Source organism: Siniperca chuatsi, linkage group LG15, assembly GCF_020085105.1.
Source record: "Siniperca chuatsi isolate FFG_IHB_CAS linkage group LG15, ASM2008510v1, whole genome shotgun sequence".
Taxonomy (NCBI): Eukaryota; Metazoa; Chordata; class Actinopteri; order Centrarchiformes; family Sinipercidae; genus Siniperca; species Siniperca chuatsi.
In genome coordinates, this window is record NC_058056.1 from 23,657,334 (window position 1) to 23,677,379 (window position 20,046).

At 41.4% G+C, this 20,046-nt stretch overlaps 1 protein-coding gene across 4 annotated transcripts; it reads left to right on the forward strand.

Moving 5' to 3' along the window:
• The first annotated feature begins 409 nt into the window (after positions 1-409).
• Positions 410-20,010, forward strand: si:ch211-168d23.3 (BRD4-interacting chromatin-remodeling complex-associated protein). 4 transcript variants are annotated; one of them, XM_044167504.1, is made up of 14 exons: positions 410-532; positions 1,478-1,664; positions 2,898-2,943; positions 3,196-3,238; positions 3,455-3,520; positions 3,725-5,275; positions 6,743-6,976; positions 8,939-9,557; positions 9,721-9,884; positions 10,518-10,579; positions 11,175-11,323; positions 12,629-12,723; positions 13,123-13,225; positions 14,994-20,010. In XM_044167504.1, exons 3-14 carry the CDS (start codon positions 2,903-2,905, stop codon positions 15,713-15,715), a joined length of 3,849 nt encoding a protein of 1,282 aa, XP_044023439.1. In that variant the 5' UTR covers positions 410-532; positions 1,478-1,664; positions 2,898-2,902; the 3' UTR covers positions 15,716-20,010. The 4 variants fall into 4 exon arrangements, with proteins under 4 accessions (XP_044023439.1, XP_044023443.1, XP_044023442.1 ...); XM_044167508.1 differs by having other exon boundaries at positions 9,736-9,884; XM_044167507.1 differs by lacking the exon at positions 410-532 and adding an exon at positions 539-1,275.
• The last annotated feature ends 36 nt before the right edge of the window (positions 20,011-20,046 follow it).

The following is a 20,046-nucleotide window of genomic DNA, read 5'->3' on the forward strand; positions in this document are numbered from 1 at the left end:
GTCATGCACATGGTAATTTCCTCCTTTTGGCACAATACAGTGGCAAATTATCGTGTCTCGAAATATTGATTTTTAACAGCTCTCCCTGGGAAGGTATTTACAGTTTTCTGGACTTAAGGGAATAAAAAAAATCAATAAAATGTACCAAAAACAACTGTAACGCGGATGAAAGAGCTCCACACTGAAGTGCGAGGACATTTGAAGTGTCTGCCGCCTGGCGGAGCGCAGGAGGCGGCTAGTCTCGTCTCCTGCAGTCGCTCTGCTGAAGCTGGATCCTCGCCTCCTCTCAGTTGTATTTTTCTCCACCTTTTGTGTTGTGATCTGCTCTCCCAGTCTGTTTCTCACACCCACCCCGGTACCCCCCCTCCACACCCCTCCTCCTCCTACCCACCTCCATCCCACCCTACCCTACCCCATCCACCACCCCCTCCACCACCACCCCCTCTCCTCCTTTTAGCATCTGAAAAGACCACTGAGTGAGAATCGATGGCGCAGAGGCCCGCTTGACAGGACAATAAACCACAAAGAAGGGGTGAGTTTTTTTTTCCTCCTCTTGGTTGTTTTTTTGAATTGCGGAATTACTCTAATGGCACAACGATAAGAGAATCGCTCGGGGCTGGCTGTGTGGAAATTATATTTAACACAAGGCATCTTTTGTTACCGCGATATGATTTACAGCAGGCGTCAGCTGCCGTGGTCCCACTCAGGGAGATTTTTTTTTTTTTTTTTTTAAATAGACATCAGAAAAATACCATACCTGCATCGTTTGGGACATTCATTTCACATGAACACACATTCACCTTACGTAACCTATAAATGCATCACTGAAGCCTGGTCCTGTTATTGCAAGAGAATAGCATGCACTTGCCGCTGCAGGTTTAGATGAGGGTCGTTTGCCTGGATTTCATTGGGCGATGCGGAACCTTGAGGGTGTTAATGCGGTTGTCGTGTTGTAAACAAAAATATGTCAGCAGGACCGGAGAGGGAGGTTTGTCTTGTTTTTTCAGGGACCTCCCGGGAAATTGAGCGCCAGGCATTGAGTAATGTTGTAATGGGTTTGCACTGTGCCGAGCTTCTCCACATTGTTTTTTTTTCCAGCCATGAGGAGAGGACAAGTCACATCCAAGGCGCAGGGGGAGCCATCTATTTACAGCTGAGGCGTTCAGATTTGCCTCTCTCGTATCTGTGATAGCCACAACAATAGCTTCCATTTTCCTCATCAGCCTCAAGCATGATCAATACAGTCCAAAAAAAAACAATGTGATGCTATTATTGGTAAGGATTTGGTCCAGTGTCCCCAGATGTCTGCAACAAAATCACGCCAGCTCTGCGCACAGCTGAGGAGAAACTGATGAATCATATATTGATGTTATGTCTCACCGCTGAGATGAGAATGTGTTTTGGCTGGAGGTAACCTCAAGTGACCTGACAGCATGTGGTGGTGTGTTTGTGCCCCCCGCCCCCCTCTCACATCCAGCCTCTCCACCGGCTTCCCGCACCGTGAGGACGCAGCGATGCCCCAGCAGAGGGAGGACCCGTCTCCGTCTCGCCGCCTCGGCCTGGCACCCCTCCGCCTCCAGACACTGAAGCCCGGCCACGACTTCCCATGAGGCCACCACCAGAACTCACCTCGACCGCTCTGTATGGGGCCTCTCACATATGAAGTAGGTTCATATTGTGGTCTGTCTCCTTCTGGAAAGTGGACTCATGACTCATGAGGTGTTCAGGTTGTTTAATGTGTTTGGATGACAGTGGGCGATGTGCTCAGTTCATTTCAACAAGGTATAATGCTTCATCATTTTATATTTAAAATGTTCTATCCAGTCATTCACATCCTGTGGTTGAGGGGTTGTCTGTTACTTCTATTACACAAAATAATCTATATTTTACAGTTTTTTCTCAAATTTTAGCTTTTTTCCTTGTGAAATACTGGATACTTTCATCTCTTCTGGCCTCTGAAAATCCTTCAAATGTAACAATCTGAGAGAGAAAATCACCTTTTGGTTGAACATTTTACAACTCATGTCCACACTGAGGCTAATAGCTGTGATAAGGGGTCACAGGTCAAAAAGGTTGGGAACCACTGGTCTGGACAACAGTTAGTTATTACTGAAGCAATTAGTCAATAAATCAACACTTTTTTGGACAATCAATCATCTAGGTCAAAGGTCGTTGCTTCCAGCCTCTCAAATGCGAGGATTTCCCACTTTTCCCTGTTTCATATCATTGTAAATTGAATATCTTTGGATTTTGGACTGTTTATTGGACACAAAAAGCAATTTAAAGATGGCACTTTGGACTCTAGGAAGTTGTGATGAGCATTTTTCACAATTTTTATAAATCAAACAATTGATTAATTGAAGACGTTCATGCACAATTTCATACAAAAGTATGTCTGATGTGTACTGTGGAGCCAGACCATCAGGAGCTTTGTATACCAAGAGGAGGATCTTTAATTCAGAAAGCAATGTGTTGTCAGTGGAGGTTTCTAAGGGCCAGAGTGATGTGGTCTGATTTTTTTTTTTTTTTTTTTGTCCTGGTTAGAACCACGCAGCAGCTTTCTGAATGAGCTACGTCTGGTTTCAGCAGTAAGACCCCAAAACACAAAATAGCAGTATAGTCCAGCCTCCTCATGACAGCAGCATGTATACATTTCTTTGAGTCAGACTGGGATAGAAAGCCTTTTATTTTTTAGATATTTCTCAGATAGTGAATAGTGACCTTGGTAATGCTGTTGACCATCTGAAATAATGAAATAATGAAAATAATTGGTAGCTGCAGCCATAATAACAGTAAAAATGTGTGTAATGCATTGATTTTCCCTCGCTGATTGATCTTTCATCCCAATCATTTAAATGTTGTTCACATAATTGCATTTTTCCTCCTCTTCCTCTTAGTTGACATGGAGGATGAAGATGGGACTTGTCTACTTGATGTTTTGTGGTGAGTCTGTCTGATTCTTACTTGGATCCAACAGAATAAAAAATATCCTGTAGATGATCAAAAGTAAGCAAAAAAATAATTTGGACAGGGCTTTGTTATTGCTCACTATATTTAGATTTAATGTGGTCTAATGTCCTCTTAAACTGGTACTTTGTTATCATGTGCAAAATCTGTGCTTTGCACAAAATATTCACCAAGATTTAACAGATTTTGTTTGAGATTTTAATCTCTGCCCTCTCTTCGTCTTCGCAGTGACCCCCAAGCCCTGAACGACTTCCTTCACGGGACCAATGAGGTAACAAAAGAGTCTTAAATAGAGAGGGACTCAAATAAAAAAAAATCAATAGTGCAAATAATAAATTTGAGATGGGAATATTTCTTGGCACACAGTCGTGCGCTATGTGTGGAGGAGGGCTGACGGTGTGAAAAAGAGTCATAATGTAATACTGCGTGCATTTCTCACCACAACTTTGCGAGCCCAACCTAAAATCGACTGATTTCATCCCACCAGCTGCAGACTGAAGACCTGCTCATTAACTCCTCCTCTGGGGAGCCCTCCCTCTTCACAGATGCCCCGGTGAGTGTCTGAATCCACAGCCAGCAGCGTCATAACAACCAGCATTTTCCCCAGGAGAATGATTTTTTTTTTCTCTCCTTCTGTGCCTGAAACAGCTTCCTGTAAACTCCTGCTAATCACACAATTCTCCCCTCCTTTTCACTCTCTCTCCTTTATCCTGTTGTCTGTACCTCTCTTTCTATCTCCCACTGTTTCTTCCTCCAGAGCCCCGTCTCTCTGCTGGGAGATGGCAGGGATTCCCCAGACACACCTCCACCTGGGTGTGTGGACCTGTCCTTCCTGGAGGAGGCCCTGCTGTCATCGCCGGAGGGTGGAGAAGACCCACAGGTGGGGCAGGCCAGGACATCTGTCGAGGCTGGATTTGAGGAAAAGAAGGGAGAAGCGGAGGAGGCAGAGGTGGCATGTGATATCCTCCAGCAGAGCCTGCAGGAGGCTGAGATCACAGAGCAGACCATGGCTCTGGAGGCAGGTCTGGCCCATTCTGGGGACAGCCTGTCCCTGTACTCACCTGCCCCTCTCCTGTCTCCACCCACCATACCATTCTTACCCAAGTCTGTGACCTTGCCCATCACCCCAGGGTTGCCCAGAGACACCCAGGCAGCAGTGGAGCCTCCCCAGCCCTCTCTCCTGGCTGTCGGGCCAGGCTGTCCTTCTTTAAAACCTGCTGCGCCTCCTCAGCTTATGGGCCTCCTGCCTGGAAATGTGTTCCCTGCTGCTTCTCCAGAGACCTCCTTTTCTCTGAGTCCTGCCCAGGGATCCAGTATGATCATCCACAAGGCTGTTCCCAGTGTGACCAGTCGCCCTCTCATCACCCCAACCCTGAGAGCAACAGCAACAGCAGCAGCAGCAGCAGCAGCAGCACCGGGCATCCTCCTGCAGCGCGCACCCCTTCCCATCCAACCCAAGCTCCCTATCAGCATTCAGCCCAGACTGGTTCAAATTAGCCCCAAGCCTTCTGGGCAAAAACACACTCCAGGTCTTACATTTGTCCCTGGGACTGCCTCACCAAATATTTTACTCTCCCAACCTCCAGGCCAAAAGCCTGCAGCTCCACTACCGCAGCCCACCCAGCAGCTCCACAAACAGGTCAGCCTGCAGCTAGTCAACCAGGGCGGCTCCTTTGTGCTCCAGCCTCAGGGACTCTTCCAAGGCCAAAGCCAGTTCCTTCTTCCAGGCCAGTCCCCTGTTACGATCTCCCAGCCTGCCAGTGCAGCTCGACCGCTTCTGACGCCCAGTCACCAAGGCCCGTCGGTCCACAGCCTGACTCCCTCCACTGGGCAACTCGTAGACGGCTCTCAGATCCTAACTGTGCCCCAAAGACAGCTGAACTTCAGCCCTGTCTTCACCACCCCTACAGGGCAGCTAGCGCTCCGTCAGGCCACTGTGCTTTCAGGACCTTTGCAGCTACAGTCAGCACCCCCTACTGTCTTCCAGATGCCAGCACAGCTGGCTGGAACCTACACTCCAGGAGGACAGGGGCAGCGTGCCACCTTGGTCCACAGTCCTGCTCTTGGAAACCATATTACCTTGATTAACAGTTCAGGGGTGCTTCCCCCAGATCTCACTTCCATCTCGATCGTTAATGGCCCCTCTGTAGTTCAGGGGCTGCCTTTTGCTGCCCAGGCCCCGGCTCCTCAGACAGGCGTGACAGAAGGTCAGCTGAGCCTCCAGCAGGCCTCTGTGGTGCTGCTGCCAGAAAGAACTATTCAAGAAGAGAGGACCAGCTCAGAGGAGACCTTCCACCAACTACCACAGGTGAGCTGCCACCTCTGTCTATATCATGGTATATGTTATTCAGCATGAAACCATGCTGCTGTGTTTTAGTAGTTTGAATGTATTTAGCTTACTGTTGCAGGCATACATTGGTTTCTATTAATTTCCATGCAATATGAAAGTCAGTTAGACTCATGAATGGATGGTGTAATCCATCACAGTGAATATGGAGTCTGCATTAATTTTTGTCAATATTACATCATCGTAGTAAGATAACACAGTGCAGACTTTTTAAAGGGGCACTCCAAACCTACACGCGAAGAGCAGTTTACTCATCACAAGGAGTACTACTCAGCCTGTGAAAACAGTTGTATAGTGTCATCTGTGGCTCTAGAAAGAGAAATCCAAAATAAATAACCGTAATGAAGTCATCATGGCCCACTTGGCTTGGGCTTAGAGAAAAATATTCAACAGAAAGTGTTACAAACTGGGCACATGGAGTTTTGAAAGACGTGGGCATTAACCAGTGAGAAAGATGTTTTTTAGTTGCATTATGGGAAATGTAGGTTTCACTGTTTTTAAAGCTTGACCAATACAAGGAACTGAAAGTCAGGATATCTGCAGCTTCAGCTTGGACTGTTATTCTTAAAATCTGCCGCTTTGTGGAAGTGCAATACTAAATCGCTGTTGTACCCCTTTAAATCAACCTGTACCTAAACTGCATTACCTTGCAACGATAATGTAACATTGACAAAACATCCGTGTAGACTCGATGTTCACTATGATGGATTACACAAGCTTCAAATGTCAACTAAGTGATTTTTATACTCCATGAAAATGAATGGAAACCAAAGGATGTCTGTAATGGTAGAAACAATCTGCCAAAAATCTAAAACTGTATAGCATTCATGCAAATGGTAAGAAAAATGTCAAATGTACTGGTATAGTTCACTCTGACTTACAAAAGGAAAAAAAGTGCTGCTGTACAACTCTCAAGGGGTTAAATGTTCAAGCATGTTGCACTCCTGTCCACACCCCAATCTGTTATGTTAAAACAGGTATTTTGCTTAACACAGGTGATAGAAAACACCACTTGATTGAAGTGTGGCCTGAATTTCAACATACCCGATTGCTTCAACCTGTAAAACAGTGCAAAACCAGTTTTCTGCAGTGTGTGATTCAATATTGAAATATACTTTAAAATGTAAATGAGCCATTAGATTTATTTGAATCTCCTTTTATATTACGTTGCAATGTGTGTTTTAATCAAAATATTCAAAATACTAGTTACATCAGATTTGAGTCAAGTAAAAAAAACAAACATACACCTTTTACATATAAGTACATCACATTTTTTTGTCAAGTACTTAACTGTACTTTACTAAACCTTCTGGTGTCATTGACAAACCCAATCTCTCTGGCACCGCGCTCTATGAACGCAAATAACCCCTAAAAAGTATTAAATTGAGTTTTAACTAGCTCTGATGTCTATTTTTTCACTTGCTGTAGCCGTACGGACATGTTCTCCAGCATGTCTCGGTGCAATCCACCTCTGCAGGGCTGCAGTCCTCCTCTCCTCCTGTAGTTACAGTCCTGCAGCCTCCTCCTGAACCACCTCTGGCCCCCGATCCGGCTGTGGAGATTCCTAAACTTTTGATGCCCCCAGCAGACATGACCCAAGTAGTGGAGGAGGTGACCCACTCGATGAGTCAGAATGAGGCCTTTATGCAACATCTGCAACAGGTCAGAGCTTCAACAAGTTCCTGCAGATTTTTACTAATTCAGTGATGAAATGCTTGTGCTGGTTTACATTAATATGTTGGCGTGACAGTGCTCCTCCTCATGATGATGTTTGTGTTTCTAATAGTATTAGTAATAGGGCACAATGATAATTCATTATTATTGTTTATTGACTTTCAGTGGAATCATGATACTTCTTCTGCCCCAACTATGTATGTAGCTGCACAGCTATGCATATATAAACAGCTTTTAGTGGAAACAATTGTGAAACTGTGAAAACAGTATTGGGGAACCCCCCACCCCCACCCCCCACCAGCTATGTTCACACAATAGCAAGATTAGTTAGCAATAAACTGATCATGATCAAAGTAAACTCATTATGCATAATGGCCTACATAGTATATTACTGGATTATGATCAGTGATGCATTAATGTGTACTTGCATGTCTTTAATTACTTTTCACACTGCTGGGTATCTTAACCTATAATAATAATACAGAATATCATAATTTATTAGCTGATTTATATTTTGTATTTTTTGTATACAAAGTAATTAGTACTACAGCTATCAAATAAATGTAGTGGAGTAAAAATAACAATATTTGCCTCCAAAATGTAGTGGAGTAGAAGTATAAAGTAGCAGACAATTGAAATACTCAAGTAAAGTACAAGTACCTCAAAATTATACTTAAGCATAGTACTTGAGAAAATGTTCTTCGTTACTTTCCACCCCTGGACAAATAAACAATCACAAAACAGCTGTAATAAGGAGTACCTGCAGATAATGCTCTGATGATGGCATTTAGAGGGTGGTTAAAAGACGCTTTCCAATGTTTGCTTGGACACAGATCACAGACAAAATGGCGGATGTAACAATGTCAGTTAAGCTGCGATAGAACTGTGCCAGTAGCAGTTGCCACTAGCAACAGAATGTTTAACTGAAACCAACTGTTGGCAGCCACTGTGGCCACAGGAGGTACTTACAGGATAACAGCACATTGAATTTCCTTTAATTTCTCAGCATTTATTGAGTAATTTGTTTTAAAGACATCATCAGTGGGCAGCCTGACTGAGCTAAAATGTTGTGCAACAGAATTACAAATAGAGAAGAAACCACAAACTCAGCCAACTGACACGGAAATGTCAATAACACAGGACTATTCATCTAAAGTTTGCTAGTATTAGCATCATCATAAGCTACTTGTCATATCAGACCAAGTAAGGCTGTAGCAGCAAAACACCTGAGTGTGTTGAACTGAGCAAGGGCATGTTTTGTTTTGTTTCTGTCTTCAGCTTTTCACTTGTAAAAGGAAGATTGTGTTATTTCTTCTTTCAAAATTTTGATAGTTTCACTTTAAAGCTGACAAAAAGCGTTACTGGTGTTATTAATTTTACATGTGTGAAGAATTGTCTCTAATATGATGCATGACTGTTTGCATTATTTGATTATTTTATGGGTGACTTTGTCTTGTTCTTATAAAAATGTTCCTATTAAAATAGGGATGCTTAATTCATATAGGCCCATGTAATGTCTGTCAGCCACTAATGACCATTATTACTATTGATGTTACTCAAGGCAAGGCTAGTTTATTTGCATTGCAAGAGTCAATGCAAAGTGCTGTATAGAAGGCATTAGAACACCATTTTAAAATACAATAAAGAGGAAAGTAAAATTGGTTAAAGTGGAATAAAGTTTAAATAAAAATGTACATAGAGTTTCAGTGCAGTTACACTGCATTAATGATGTAAGTTGTCTCAAATTTAATAAAGGAAATAAAAGTGCAGTAAAGAAAAATAATCAATTTAAAGACACAGGAAAACAGGAGAGTTTTTCATTTGGATTTGAAAAATGTCTAAAGTTGGAAGGTGGTTCCATCTCTGTGCAGCAACGTGGAACTATTAGCTGACTGCTTCCTGCAGATCTATCTAATTGTTCCTCTTCTTTCTTCATCTTTTCCACCACAGCAAGCACTTAGTTCTCCTATCACATCAGAATTGTTGGTCGGAGTGCTGCCAGTGGTGCCGTTGGAGTCACTCGCCTCCCCCGCCGCCAATGAGAGAGAGACCCAACCACAGACCCATGCAGTCTCTGGTCAGGACACCCACACTGTGATGTCTGACCAGTGTGTCGAGGCTTCTCCGCTTCACTCAGACCCAGAGGACACGCCGCTGATCTGCGCCTCCCCTCCCATTCAGGACACCGAAAGACTAGCTCAGACGAGTTTCTCCCCTCCGACCGGGCCTCAGATCACTCTGCCTGGATCTGAGAGTTCAGTCCCCCAGATCACAGCTCCCCAGCCTCGCGTCGAGCCCCAAGTCCAGTACCAGGTCGCTCATCAGCTCCAGGTCTCGCAGGCCTTATTTGCCCAGAAGCAGGTACAGATCCAGTCATCTGTTTCCCAGCCTCTGCCCCAGGTCCAGGCCTCAGCTCCCCAGCCTCAGTCCACAGTCAACACTTCAGTCCACAGCAGTCCCTCCCATCTGCGAGTCAGCGTCTCGGTGCCTCAGCAGCAGCCTGATCCCATGGCTGCTAGTCTCTCCAAAGGAGGAGACGACTCCGCTGTCCAACAGCACACACAAAACAGTGAGTTTCAATTAAAGTATGACACGGAGCGAATAGTTCTAACCATAATCACTTTTCCTACCTCATCATCGCTCTTACTCTTCACCATCACTTTAATCATTGCTGTTATAATTATTATGGTCTGCAATACAATCATCATCATCACGTCTGTCATCATTGTCAGTGTATCCCTTTTCAGAGCCAACAGCTGCCTTGGTCGTGGAGAGTAAAGCGTTTACTCTCGATGCCCATCCACCCTCTCCTGCAGCCCAGGGTGTCCAGGTTCACGGGCCCCCAGCTCCCAGAGAGTGTGCCCCCATCCAGACGAGCCAGCAGACCGCCACCAAGGTGAGAACCTGCTAAGATCTACTTTACTTAAAGTCCGGTTAATTCAAGAAAAACAATACGTTTTTTTATAATGTCAAAAATGTAATTTATAAATTAATTTTTTTGTTATTTGAATGTTGAAAAAACTCCTTAATATCCAATGTAATCCAAAAATAACAGAATGTAATATAAATATATTGGTTTATTCTTCTATCTATCTATCTATCTATCTATCTATCTATCTATCTATCTATCTATCTATCTATCTAGATATTAAATTTACTATCATAGACAACTAAGAAAACCATCAAATATTCCAAGTTTAGAAGCTGAAACCTTTTTTTTAAAAATATGACAATTATCAAAAAGGTTGGTGATATATTTTCTGATTAACTGACTAATCGTTTCAGCTCTAATTACATTCTATAACTTGTTTATTTAGTTTCACGCTGAGAATAAATGGTTATTAAAATTTCTGTAATGAGTCGAATCATTTCCTCTGTGGATTACACTGAATTGGCTCCAGTGTTGAAACAGAGATGGCAGGCTTTGAAATGATTATTTGTTAAATGCAGCAAACGTATTATTAATGACTTCAAAATGCATCCCTGTTTCCGTCCTTTGATCTCATCCAAAATGTTTTCTGGCTGCCAGCTGGCAGGTCCTCCAGAGCAGCAGAGAGAGGAGAGGCTCACACCAGCAATGCGAAGGCACAGGTAAGAGGCAGAGAGCAGCAACTCAGGCTGATGTTCTGTAATGTTGGATTAAACCATGAAACAGAAAACATCACTCAAGTTTAGACAGAAATAATTCTTCTCAGACTCACATCAACTCATTTTATATATATACATTTTGAATCATTGTCATGGACATGAAATAGTAGAAAATTGGTTGAAATAGAAACATAAAGCTAACCAGACAATGAAAATGTGTGGAAAATTATTGCAAATGGTTTACAGTCATTTGACTGGTTAATTTGGCCACGTAAATACTAGTTAGTTAGTACCATGAGTGTTACTACTACTGCCACTACTACTACTACTTACCACCCCATACCAGTTCTCTACTGATACTCCTGTTACTGCTACCAGCACTACTACTAATATTACCACTTACTGCTTTTCCTCTACTTTAATACTAAGTTACTGACATGTAGCGTACCATGCTAATGTGTATAAGAAAGCCAGAACAGCAAGTCAGTAAGCGAGGGTAAATTATGGCTAAACATGTTTTATTACTTGACCAGTCTGCAGTCTCCAGGCTGTTGTGTGTAGCATCTCAGGTTAACAGAGTTTTCATTGTGGTCTTCAGGGTCCAGCAGCAGATTTGTTTGGACCACGCAGCGGTTCAGACCCCCTTCACCGGCACGGCCTTTTCCACACTGAAGGACGCTGTTAGACGCCTGCTGCCATACCACACCTGTGCTGGTCACCTGCCCACTCAGGATGACTTCGATTTAGGTCAGTGAGCTCTGGTTGATGACTGTCCCAATGATTTGCGCTTATTTATAAAGCCTTTTCTATAAATATCAACTAAAGATCCGAAAGGAACCATCTGCTGTAGTTATTAAAAAAAAGTGACAGCAGCTGGTAACTTAAGTTGGTTAGCTGGTTCTTAAGTGACAACAAAAGAACTCAGTACAACTTAGATATTGAATGACAAACATAAATTAAGGACATGCTACAAATAACTATTATAACCTGGGTGTGACAGCATATATATAGCTTTTAATTAAAAATTGGTGCCAGTCGTATATATATGATGCATAGCATTACGTCCCCAAGGTGGACAAGGGGAACTGGAGACAGAAAGAATGGCAGAGACAAATTAGTGGGTGAATTATGTGGTATTTATTTGACTATTTACAAAATTTACATGGACAAAAAAAGGTTATCTACATGTGCGGGGAACAGGACAAAGTGGTTGTGCAAAAAATTAATGAAATTAATAAAACCTAACCAAACTCTTTCTCTAAAAACAACACCCAGACAACAGGATCTAACTAACTTATCTACAAAAAGACATCAAAAACCATTACAGTGAGGGCACCAACCAATAAACCTGGTGTTTTTTTAGCAAAAGTCACTTTGAGTATGTGAGGAAGAAAAAACACAGAAGAAACTGTGTCCCTTGACTTGTACGTAACAGGTAGTATGCAGGTCGATGATTTTTATTTATGTAATCAATGTAGTATGGTCTACGGAAAGATGTCACCCTGAATACACTCTAATGCAACATTTTGCACTGAAGTATACTGTAAACGATTATGTTTAATATCACTCTGGGTTTCAGAGCCCTATTTCGCCAACAATAAAATCCTGTGGACTTTTTCATTTTTGATAAGGAAATAGTCAAATTTAAAGATCAATGCAAAACATGAGAATCAAACTACCATTTTCATTAGCTATTGATCTGCTGATAAGTTTCTCGATAAATCGTTTGGTCTATAAGTTTGATGTCATCAAACTGCTAGTTTTGTCAACCAACAGTCCAGAACTAAAAGATATTCAGTTTACTATCACACATGATAGAGAAAAGCTGCAAGTCCTCACATTTGAGAAGCTGGAACCAGGGAAATGTTTGGTGTTTTTGCTTGAAAATTGACTTACGCTATGTATCTATTATAATTTTAGTTGCTATAGAACTATATACATACTGCCTCTTGATGGAAAACAGTAAGTCTGTAAGTTCTTCAAATCCCACAGTAGGGTGTACTCATTTCATTAACAGTTAATCTGACTATGATGATGCTTCTCTTCTCACAGTGGACCAGGAGTTTGATACTGTGTCCGGTTTCCTGCTGAAACGCACCAAGGACATGGTCAACAAATACAGGCAGCTACTGGTTAGAGAAGCCCAGGTAAGACACAATACACTGCCTTCTTTCTCTGTACCTGTATTTATAATATATGTGTAATATAGTATGTATCTAGTATCACTTCTAAATCCTAATATTTTGGGATATTAATTAACTTTCAGCTGAGTCACTTCAGAAAGTGCTCTGACGGTTTTATCTACTTTGTAATTAGTAAGTTAATGATAATTTATCATAAACTGCAGGACCACATTACCTGTCCACTGTAACTGTTCAGTAAATGAGCAACTTTTGAGAACATGCATATTTTGTTTATAAGGCCTCATTTATTTGTAATTGGACAGCGAGACAATTAAATTTACCAAATCCAAAGATTCAACAGAGTCATCTTCTCAGTGCTGTTTGGAGCAGAGTGTGTGATGGGATATGAACTGGTTTCCACAGCAGGAGAGTCCGTCAGCAGAGATGGTGATGCTGGAGCGCCTCTTCCTCCAGGCTGAGCGATGCGCTTTAGTGGAGGACAGACGGAGAGTCCGCAGAGACCCAGGTCAGTGTCCCAGCAGGAAACACAACCATCATCACCACTTACTTTACCCACTTTATTACGTGCATGTGCGCACATGAGTGGAGTGAGTGGCTGACTGCCTGTCTTTTGTATTTTTGCCAAGAAAGATGTAGTTTCAAATCCCAGGACTGAGACAGGAAATATGGACGGGGAAAAGTGAATTAGTGAAACGCTCTCTTTTTCTTTTTCCTCACAAACTAATTTCGCACTTAACCTCCATATTTGCTCCAGAGCAGCTCCCAGGTGTGAATGTGTAATTAAGCTGTGTAAATGTGGAGCAGGGTTGTGCTCTGCATGATGACGAAAAAATTACATGTGAGAGGTTAAGAGCAAATTAAAGCAGGGTTGTTATGTTAATTAAAAAGTTGGAAAAGGGGAAGGAAGCTCATGAAAACTGTTAAATGTCAGGCTTGGCTGCTGGGACTTAATAATAACACAAAAATAGAACTGAGTCTATTATTATACAAATCGCAAGTGATAGTTGACGCTATCCAAAACAAAACCCTTACATTTATTTATTTTATTTGCAGTAACAGTGCACATTAATAGACATTGGTGCAAATGTGTTTTTATAGTTAGATGTTACATAGTCGCGCTAATAAAGTACATAAAAATAACAGATTTGACAGCCAAAAGCTAAAAGAACAGGACCAAACTCAATGAGAACAAGTACACAGCAGGATGTAGAAGGTGATATGTTTGAAAAGATTTAGATTTGAGCCTTTATCTTCCAAAAATTCCCTTTAAGTAGCTTCAGCACTGAATAAAACATTTTTCCACACTGTTTATTTATGACAACATAAATAAAAAGTAATTGCAATATAAACTGTTGACAGTGAGGTCTGTGGATTATCCACAGTGACACGGACATTGTTTCAGTTGTTCAGTGTTGCACAAATGACATTCGTTTTCCTTCCATTGTATGAATTAATTACATTTTTATTGTGTCATGCATACAAATATGCCCAGGGTTACAAGACACAGCTAATTCATATAAACCAGATGTAGAATAGAGCGTATTCATCTTAAAACAATACTACAAAAAGTCAACCTTATTTAATAATATTTTTCAGACCTTCATGTCTACAACAATATTCATACATTGCTGACATGTACTGTATAATACATTCAACTTGCCTTCTTTTACAGGCTTTTTAGACAATGTTAGCAAACGTAAACACTTCAAAACTGAATAACGATCTAATTTTTGATCATCTGACCACCAGAATATTTCAGGGGTTTTTTTTTTCAAGCCATGTCATGGAAAATTAACCCTCTTAAATCTTCATAGTGTGTACAATACAAAACTGGACTCCCAAATCACACAGCTCAAAATAGCCAGAGGAAGAATACCAGTTCTCAACTGTGCAACTTGACATCTTCAGCTCCCAGATAAGTAAGATTTAACTTGTGATTTAGGGCCATACTTTTGTTTAATATGCATGTATGTCCTTAATAGCTTTCCTCAAACTTCAATAAAAGTTTACTTTTAATAGAGTTAACAACAAATAATTGTAACTGTAGTTAAGTTCTTTAAGCCCATGGAGAACTGCGTGATTTATTCCATGCTCCAGTTGGATTGAAACGTTATGTTTTGGGGTGAGGGCAGAAGTCTCAGAGACAGATATCCAAAAACCCGGGCAACTGAAACCAAAACTATCTGCACATTGTGGGTTTGTAATGATGACGCTCTCTGTGGCTTTTAGAAAATCAAAATGAGTGATGATGTTCAATCTTCTGCTAATTTCAGAGTCATTTATGATGGCCTTGGCTACATCAGCATCTTCCCCACATGGCACCCGCTCCTCGGGTCCCCCCCACCTGTACTCGTCTGGCAGCCCCTCCTCTCCACCAGCCTGGACCAGACTGTCCGACCGGCCCCCAGGACTGAAGACGTACCGCTCCAGCTCCCGCGGGGCTCTCAGGCTCACCATCAAACAGGAGTCCGGCTCACGTAAGGTGGTTCACAACTCTGCCTGCGACCCGGGACTCAAGAGGGACCACATGGGGCAGCTGACGAACGGCGGCGGAGCTGTGAACGAACGCCACTCTGAGGCACCCAACGAAGCACCCCAGGGTCCTCAGCATGACAAGGAGATCTCCAACGGAGCTCTGCCTTGCAACACGGCAGAGGATGTCCCCCAGACAGCACTCAATTCCAAAATAAAAGCCCCAAATCCTCTTTCTATGCCAGAGCCACAGGCTGGTTGCTTCGAGTTGCCTCCCAGAGATGTCAGCGCCCCAAAACTGAAATGCTACAGGTTGGATGCCTCGCCTCGACCGGAGCAGCGGTTCAGCCCGCCGCCTCCCCCCCTCCAAGAGGACAACATGCTCAGTGAACATCTACAGAGTGCCATTGACAGCATCCTGGAACTTCAGCGCCTGCAGGGCCCCTCTGCAGCCCCGACTAGGGCCACGTCAGGCCCCTCACTGGACCAGGCTGTCACCAGCATCCTGGAGGGACACCTGTGAGGTAATCTGCCCAAGGTGGGATAAGACAAAGGAAGGTGTACTTGACTTCTTATCTGTTCCCAGAACTAAAAGAGATTTAGTTTCTGGGTTTCAGAGATTACTTTAAAGGAACTGATTGTTTGAAAGAAGAGGGAGGAAAAAACTTAAGAGGCACTATAAAGAGATGCATACCAGACAACAGCACTATCTATAGTCCGATAGATGTTAGATACTTCATTTTGATGTACGTTTGTGGAAAAAAAAATCTATTTGAATAGGAGCTATATTGTTTCAGTGGTAGTTAAGTCATTCAGAGGTTTACGACACTGGTGTAACCTTCATCAGCATATAGTATATAAGTAATAGTGAGGATAACGAAAATGTGGAGTAGACTGAGATTATTCAATAGTTTTTTATAAGATTTCTTTCAAAAATGTGAAGTTTCTTTTGCATAGTGCCAAGCTTCCAGGGTATTTATTTTGATAATCTGTGCCAATTGTGTTTTCAGATGAGTTGCAGTGAGTGTGTGACGAGCGTGTGTGTTTATTTGGGTTAGTTTGTGTGGAACTAAAGAGTGTGTGTGAAAACATTGCATCCTGCGACGGGACGGTACATAAAACTCACGCAGGCTCCATCATCTCGGCTTATCGAATGAAACTCCAAAGAATTTGTGACTTGCTACATCCTGAATACACCAGCAAACGTCCATGTCGTGTCTCTTCCCACAAACTGGAGTCTGTCCTTGTTAAAGCAGAAAGAACCCGAGGGGAACACAAGCAAATTAGGCAGAGTTGTGCTTTTTTTTTTTTTTTTTTTTTTTTAAAGTTTGGACCCTTGTTGTCATTTATGCTGGAGTCTGACATCTGGTGTGAAATATTTCTAGTTTTCAGAGACAAGAATGGTTTCCTTATGTATTAACATGCAAGCAATAACGAGTTAGGGTTGTTAGGAGCAGTGGTGGTGCAGTGAGGAGGAGGAGGGAGGTCTTTGCCCGTCATTGGATGAAAATCAAGGTGGTTTTTCTGGAATGAGCGATTTTGTTAGCGAAGCCTGTGTAGTTTAGAAATTGTGTTTCAAACATGTTTCAAGGGTTCGAGGGTCACTTAATGGCATAAATGATCATGCAAATGTCCAGTTTGAGAAAGAAAAACACCAAAACTGCAGTTGTTTTCCACGACACACTGTACAGAACTTGAGCCTCTCTGCATCATCAAACAGCCTTTGACCAAAAACTAGAGGAATCATCCACTTCACATTTTCACACTTAGAGTTCTCTTTAATTATTAAATTATTGGTTTGAAGCCAGCTGTGCTAAGCCGAAGATTTATTTTCACGCAGCCATTGTGGAGCAATATGATTTTTGCAACATCTTATGTTAATGTGACAATCTTATCGGTCTGTGTGAAAATGTGATTCTGTTCATATGAAAATATGCGAGACAGTTGAGGTCATTTGTATCGATTGTACGACTCTCCCTCATGAAACTTGTGCAAAATATTCTTTGTAGATGGATTTTACCTTGAAGGTCAAAATGTCTTTAATTTTTGTAATATAAATTGAAAATGTGCTTCAAAATGTAGCTTTTGAAGATACTGTTAGGGGTCAAGGTTTGACTTGCGAATTGGAAATGTTTAGAATATGCCTTATTGTTAATTCAGTGTACCTTTTAAGGAAATGGAATCTGCAAAGAAAAGATAATTAATGTGATGTTTTAAATACTGTAACATCTGGTGTAAAGTAACCTGTCCCTTAAAAAACAAAACTTCCAGAGATTTGGGGCTAAATCAAACAGGCCTTCTCATTTCTTGAATTGCATTGTCATTGTTTTATGTAAAATTGTCTTTTGTTGGAATGAACAAAAGGAGTTATAATATGCAGTAATTTAGTGTTGACATCCTCTGTAGTAGTATGGATGGACACACACTAGAGGATTCATAATGGACTAGTTTGATATTTTGGGAAATACACTTTGATACCACTCATGTCTGTATACTAAATACAAAGGTACAGCTTAGCTTAGCATACAGACTGGAAACAGCTAGCCTGGCTCTGTTCAAAGGTAACAAAATCCACCTACCAGCACCTCTAAAGCTCAATAGTTAACAGTTAAAAACCGAATTATACAATCCACATGATGCGGTGTTACGGGGGAATTATGTGCCGAACTATTTCTAGTGGCCCGGGAGAAGTGACTTCCTTAAAGTGTCTATAATATATATATTTTTAATGTATCAAATGATTACCTGATAATGTGAAAGGGGTCGTTCGTAGAGATGAACCTACAGAGAATCACCACCTGAATCTGCAGTACCCCTAGGCTTTTATAGCGAGTTTTTAGCTCATTGTTTCTGTCCGACTGCAGTTTTACTGTTTTGGTTCACTCTCACAGGGTCATTTTCATCGCAGCAGGTGAAAAACGCACTGTACACAACCTGCTCAGCACCAAACAGCAGACAGACACAGTTAGCAACTAGCTGGTGACCGGCGTTGCCAGATGTACGATAATTTCGCCCTCTGAATGATCAATAATGCACGATAATCTGACCATTTTGTGACGCTTACAATTAGATTATTTTAGTCTATGCTGTCTCATTTAAATTTGTTTAGACATAATTATTCAGTTAAATTTTATTTATATAGCGCCAATTCATAACAGAAGTTATCTCATTGCGCTTTATAGCAATATATGGATCCTACGTCTGTATTTACGCATCTCTTCTGACGTGTCCTCTCTCGGGCCAATCGTGACGCAGTACGACTGTCGTTTTCCAGGCTCCTCCGCCCGACGCTGAAGAGAATTTGCACGAGAGAAGATAATTAGCTAAACGTCTTGTAATATAATTTTGTAATATGAGGCTATTACAAAACTGTCAGACTGCTTAAAAAAAAAAACCAAAAAACTAGATGTGGGTAGATTTGTAGGCATGTCAAAAAGCTTTAAAGTGTTTTGTAAAATGATACATTTTTGTTCTCCTGGTTATGACTCGCATATGATAATTTTAAGCCTGTGATACGATAATTTAACATTTCCTATCTGGCAGCTGCTGGTGAACATAGTGAAGCATTTAGCAGCTAAAGAACCAGATATTTCCCCCAGGAGTTGATAAGAGACCAAAACAGAGAATACTAGACTCCAAATGAATGATAATGTTGCTCCGTAACTGCTGGATGTGTAATCAAAGCAACAATTTGCTAAAAAGTTCGCCAATATTAACTTAAAAGGTGATAATATGTTAATGAGTTCACAACTTGCTTCCGCTGCCCCCAAGTGGCCAACAAGTTCAGTTACTGCAGTTTCTGATGGTTGCCTGGCAACCACATGGTGACGACTGGACTTCAAGAAGAAGTAGTCCGGCACATAGTTTTTTTTGTACGGACTAAACAAAGTAGATATAACGTTAAGCTGTAGTGAGCTGGTAGGTGACTTGTGTTACCTTTAGATAGAGGCAGGCTAGCTGTTTTATGCTAAGCTAACCAGCTACTGGCAGTAACATTATCAATCTTTGTCATAACTATCAGCAAGAAAGTGAATCAGTGTATTTCCCAAATTATTCCTTCAACAGAATTTGTCTCAAAATAAAGATGAGCATATCTGAGTTTTAAAACATTAAATCTTCAGGTGTGTTTCCACCCTCAGAGGTTTCACTGTAATGCAGTAAAGATGTCAGAGTGTCTTTCACAACACAGGATTGCACTCCTTGTTGCCGCTAAACTTGTTAAAAAGGGTAATTCCACCAAAATGTATGTTTTTATTTTTAAGGAAGTATTACGTTTGTCCATATCTCTTTACTTCAAAGACGCTCAAGACGACAGAAAAATTAATTCTGAAGTCGTCTTTGGTGGGATCCCTTTGAATGAAGCAGCCTCATGTGCCATTGTTATTGTTGCATTATGTCTGCAGTGTCAAACACTGACCATTAGAAATGTGCTTAGTTTTCTCAGCATTTTAAGACAAAGGGATTACATTTGCATGTTGAGCCATTTTGGTATTTATTTGTAAATGTGTTTATTTTTTTCCTGACTTAACTGTGAAACCAGGGGAGCGCATAACTCTACACTAATTCAACTTCAGATACAAAACATTTGACTGACAGATTGTTCTGATGCCAAAATCAAGAGGCCTTAATTCAGCAAAACTAGATTGTAAAAAAAGTCATTCCTGACAAAAAAAAAAAAATCCAACTGAAGACTCCTTTGACCTGAAAGTCACGAGTGATTCATATATGAAATGTTAAGAAAAACCGCTTTTGTACTCATTTTTACAGACTATTTATTAAACTGTGATTTTGTAAGAAATAAAAATAAAAAAAAGTGAATGATTGTCTCTTTAACTGAGGGCTTGTGTTTGCCAA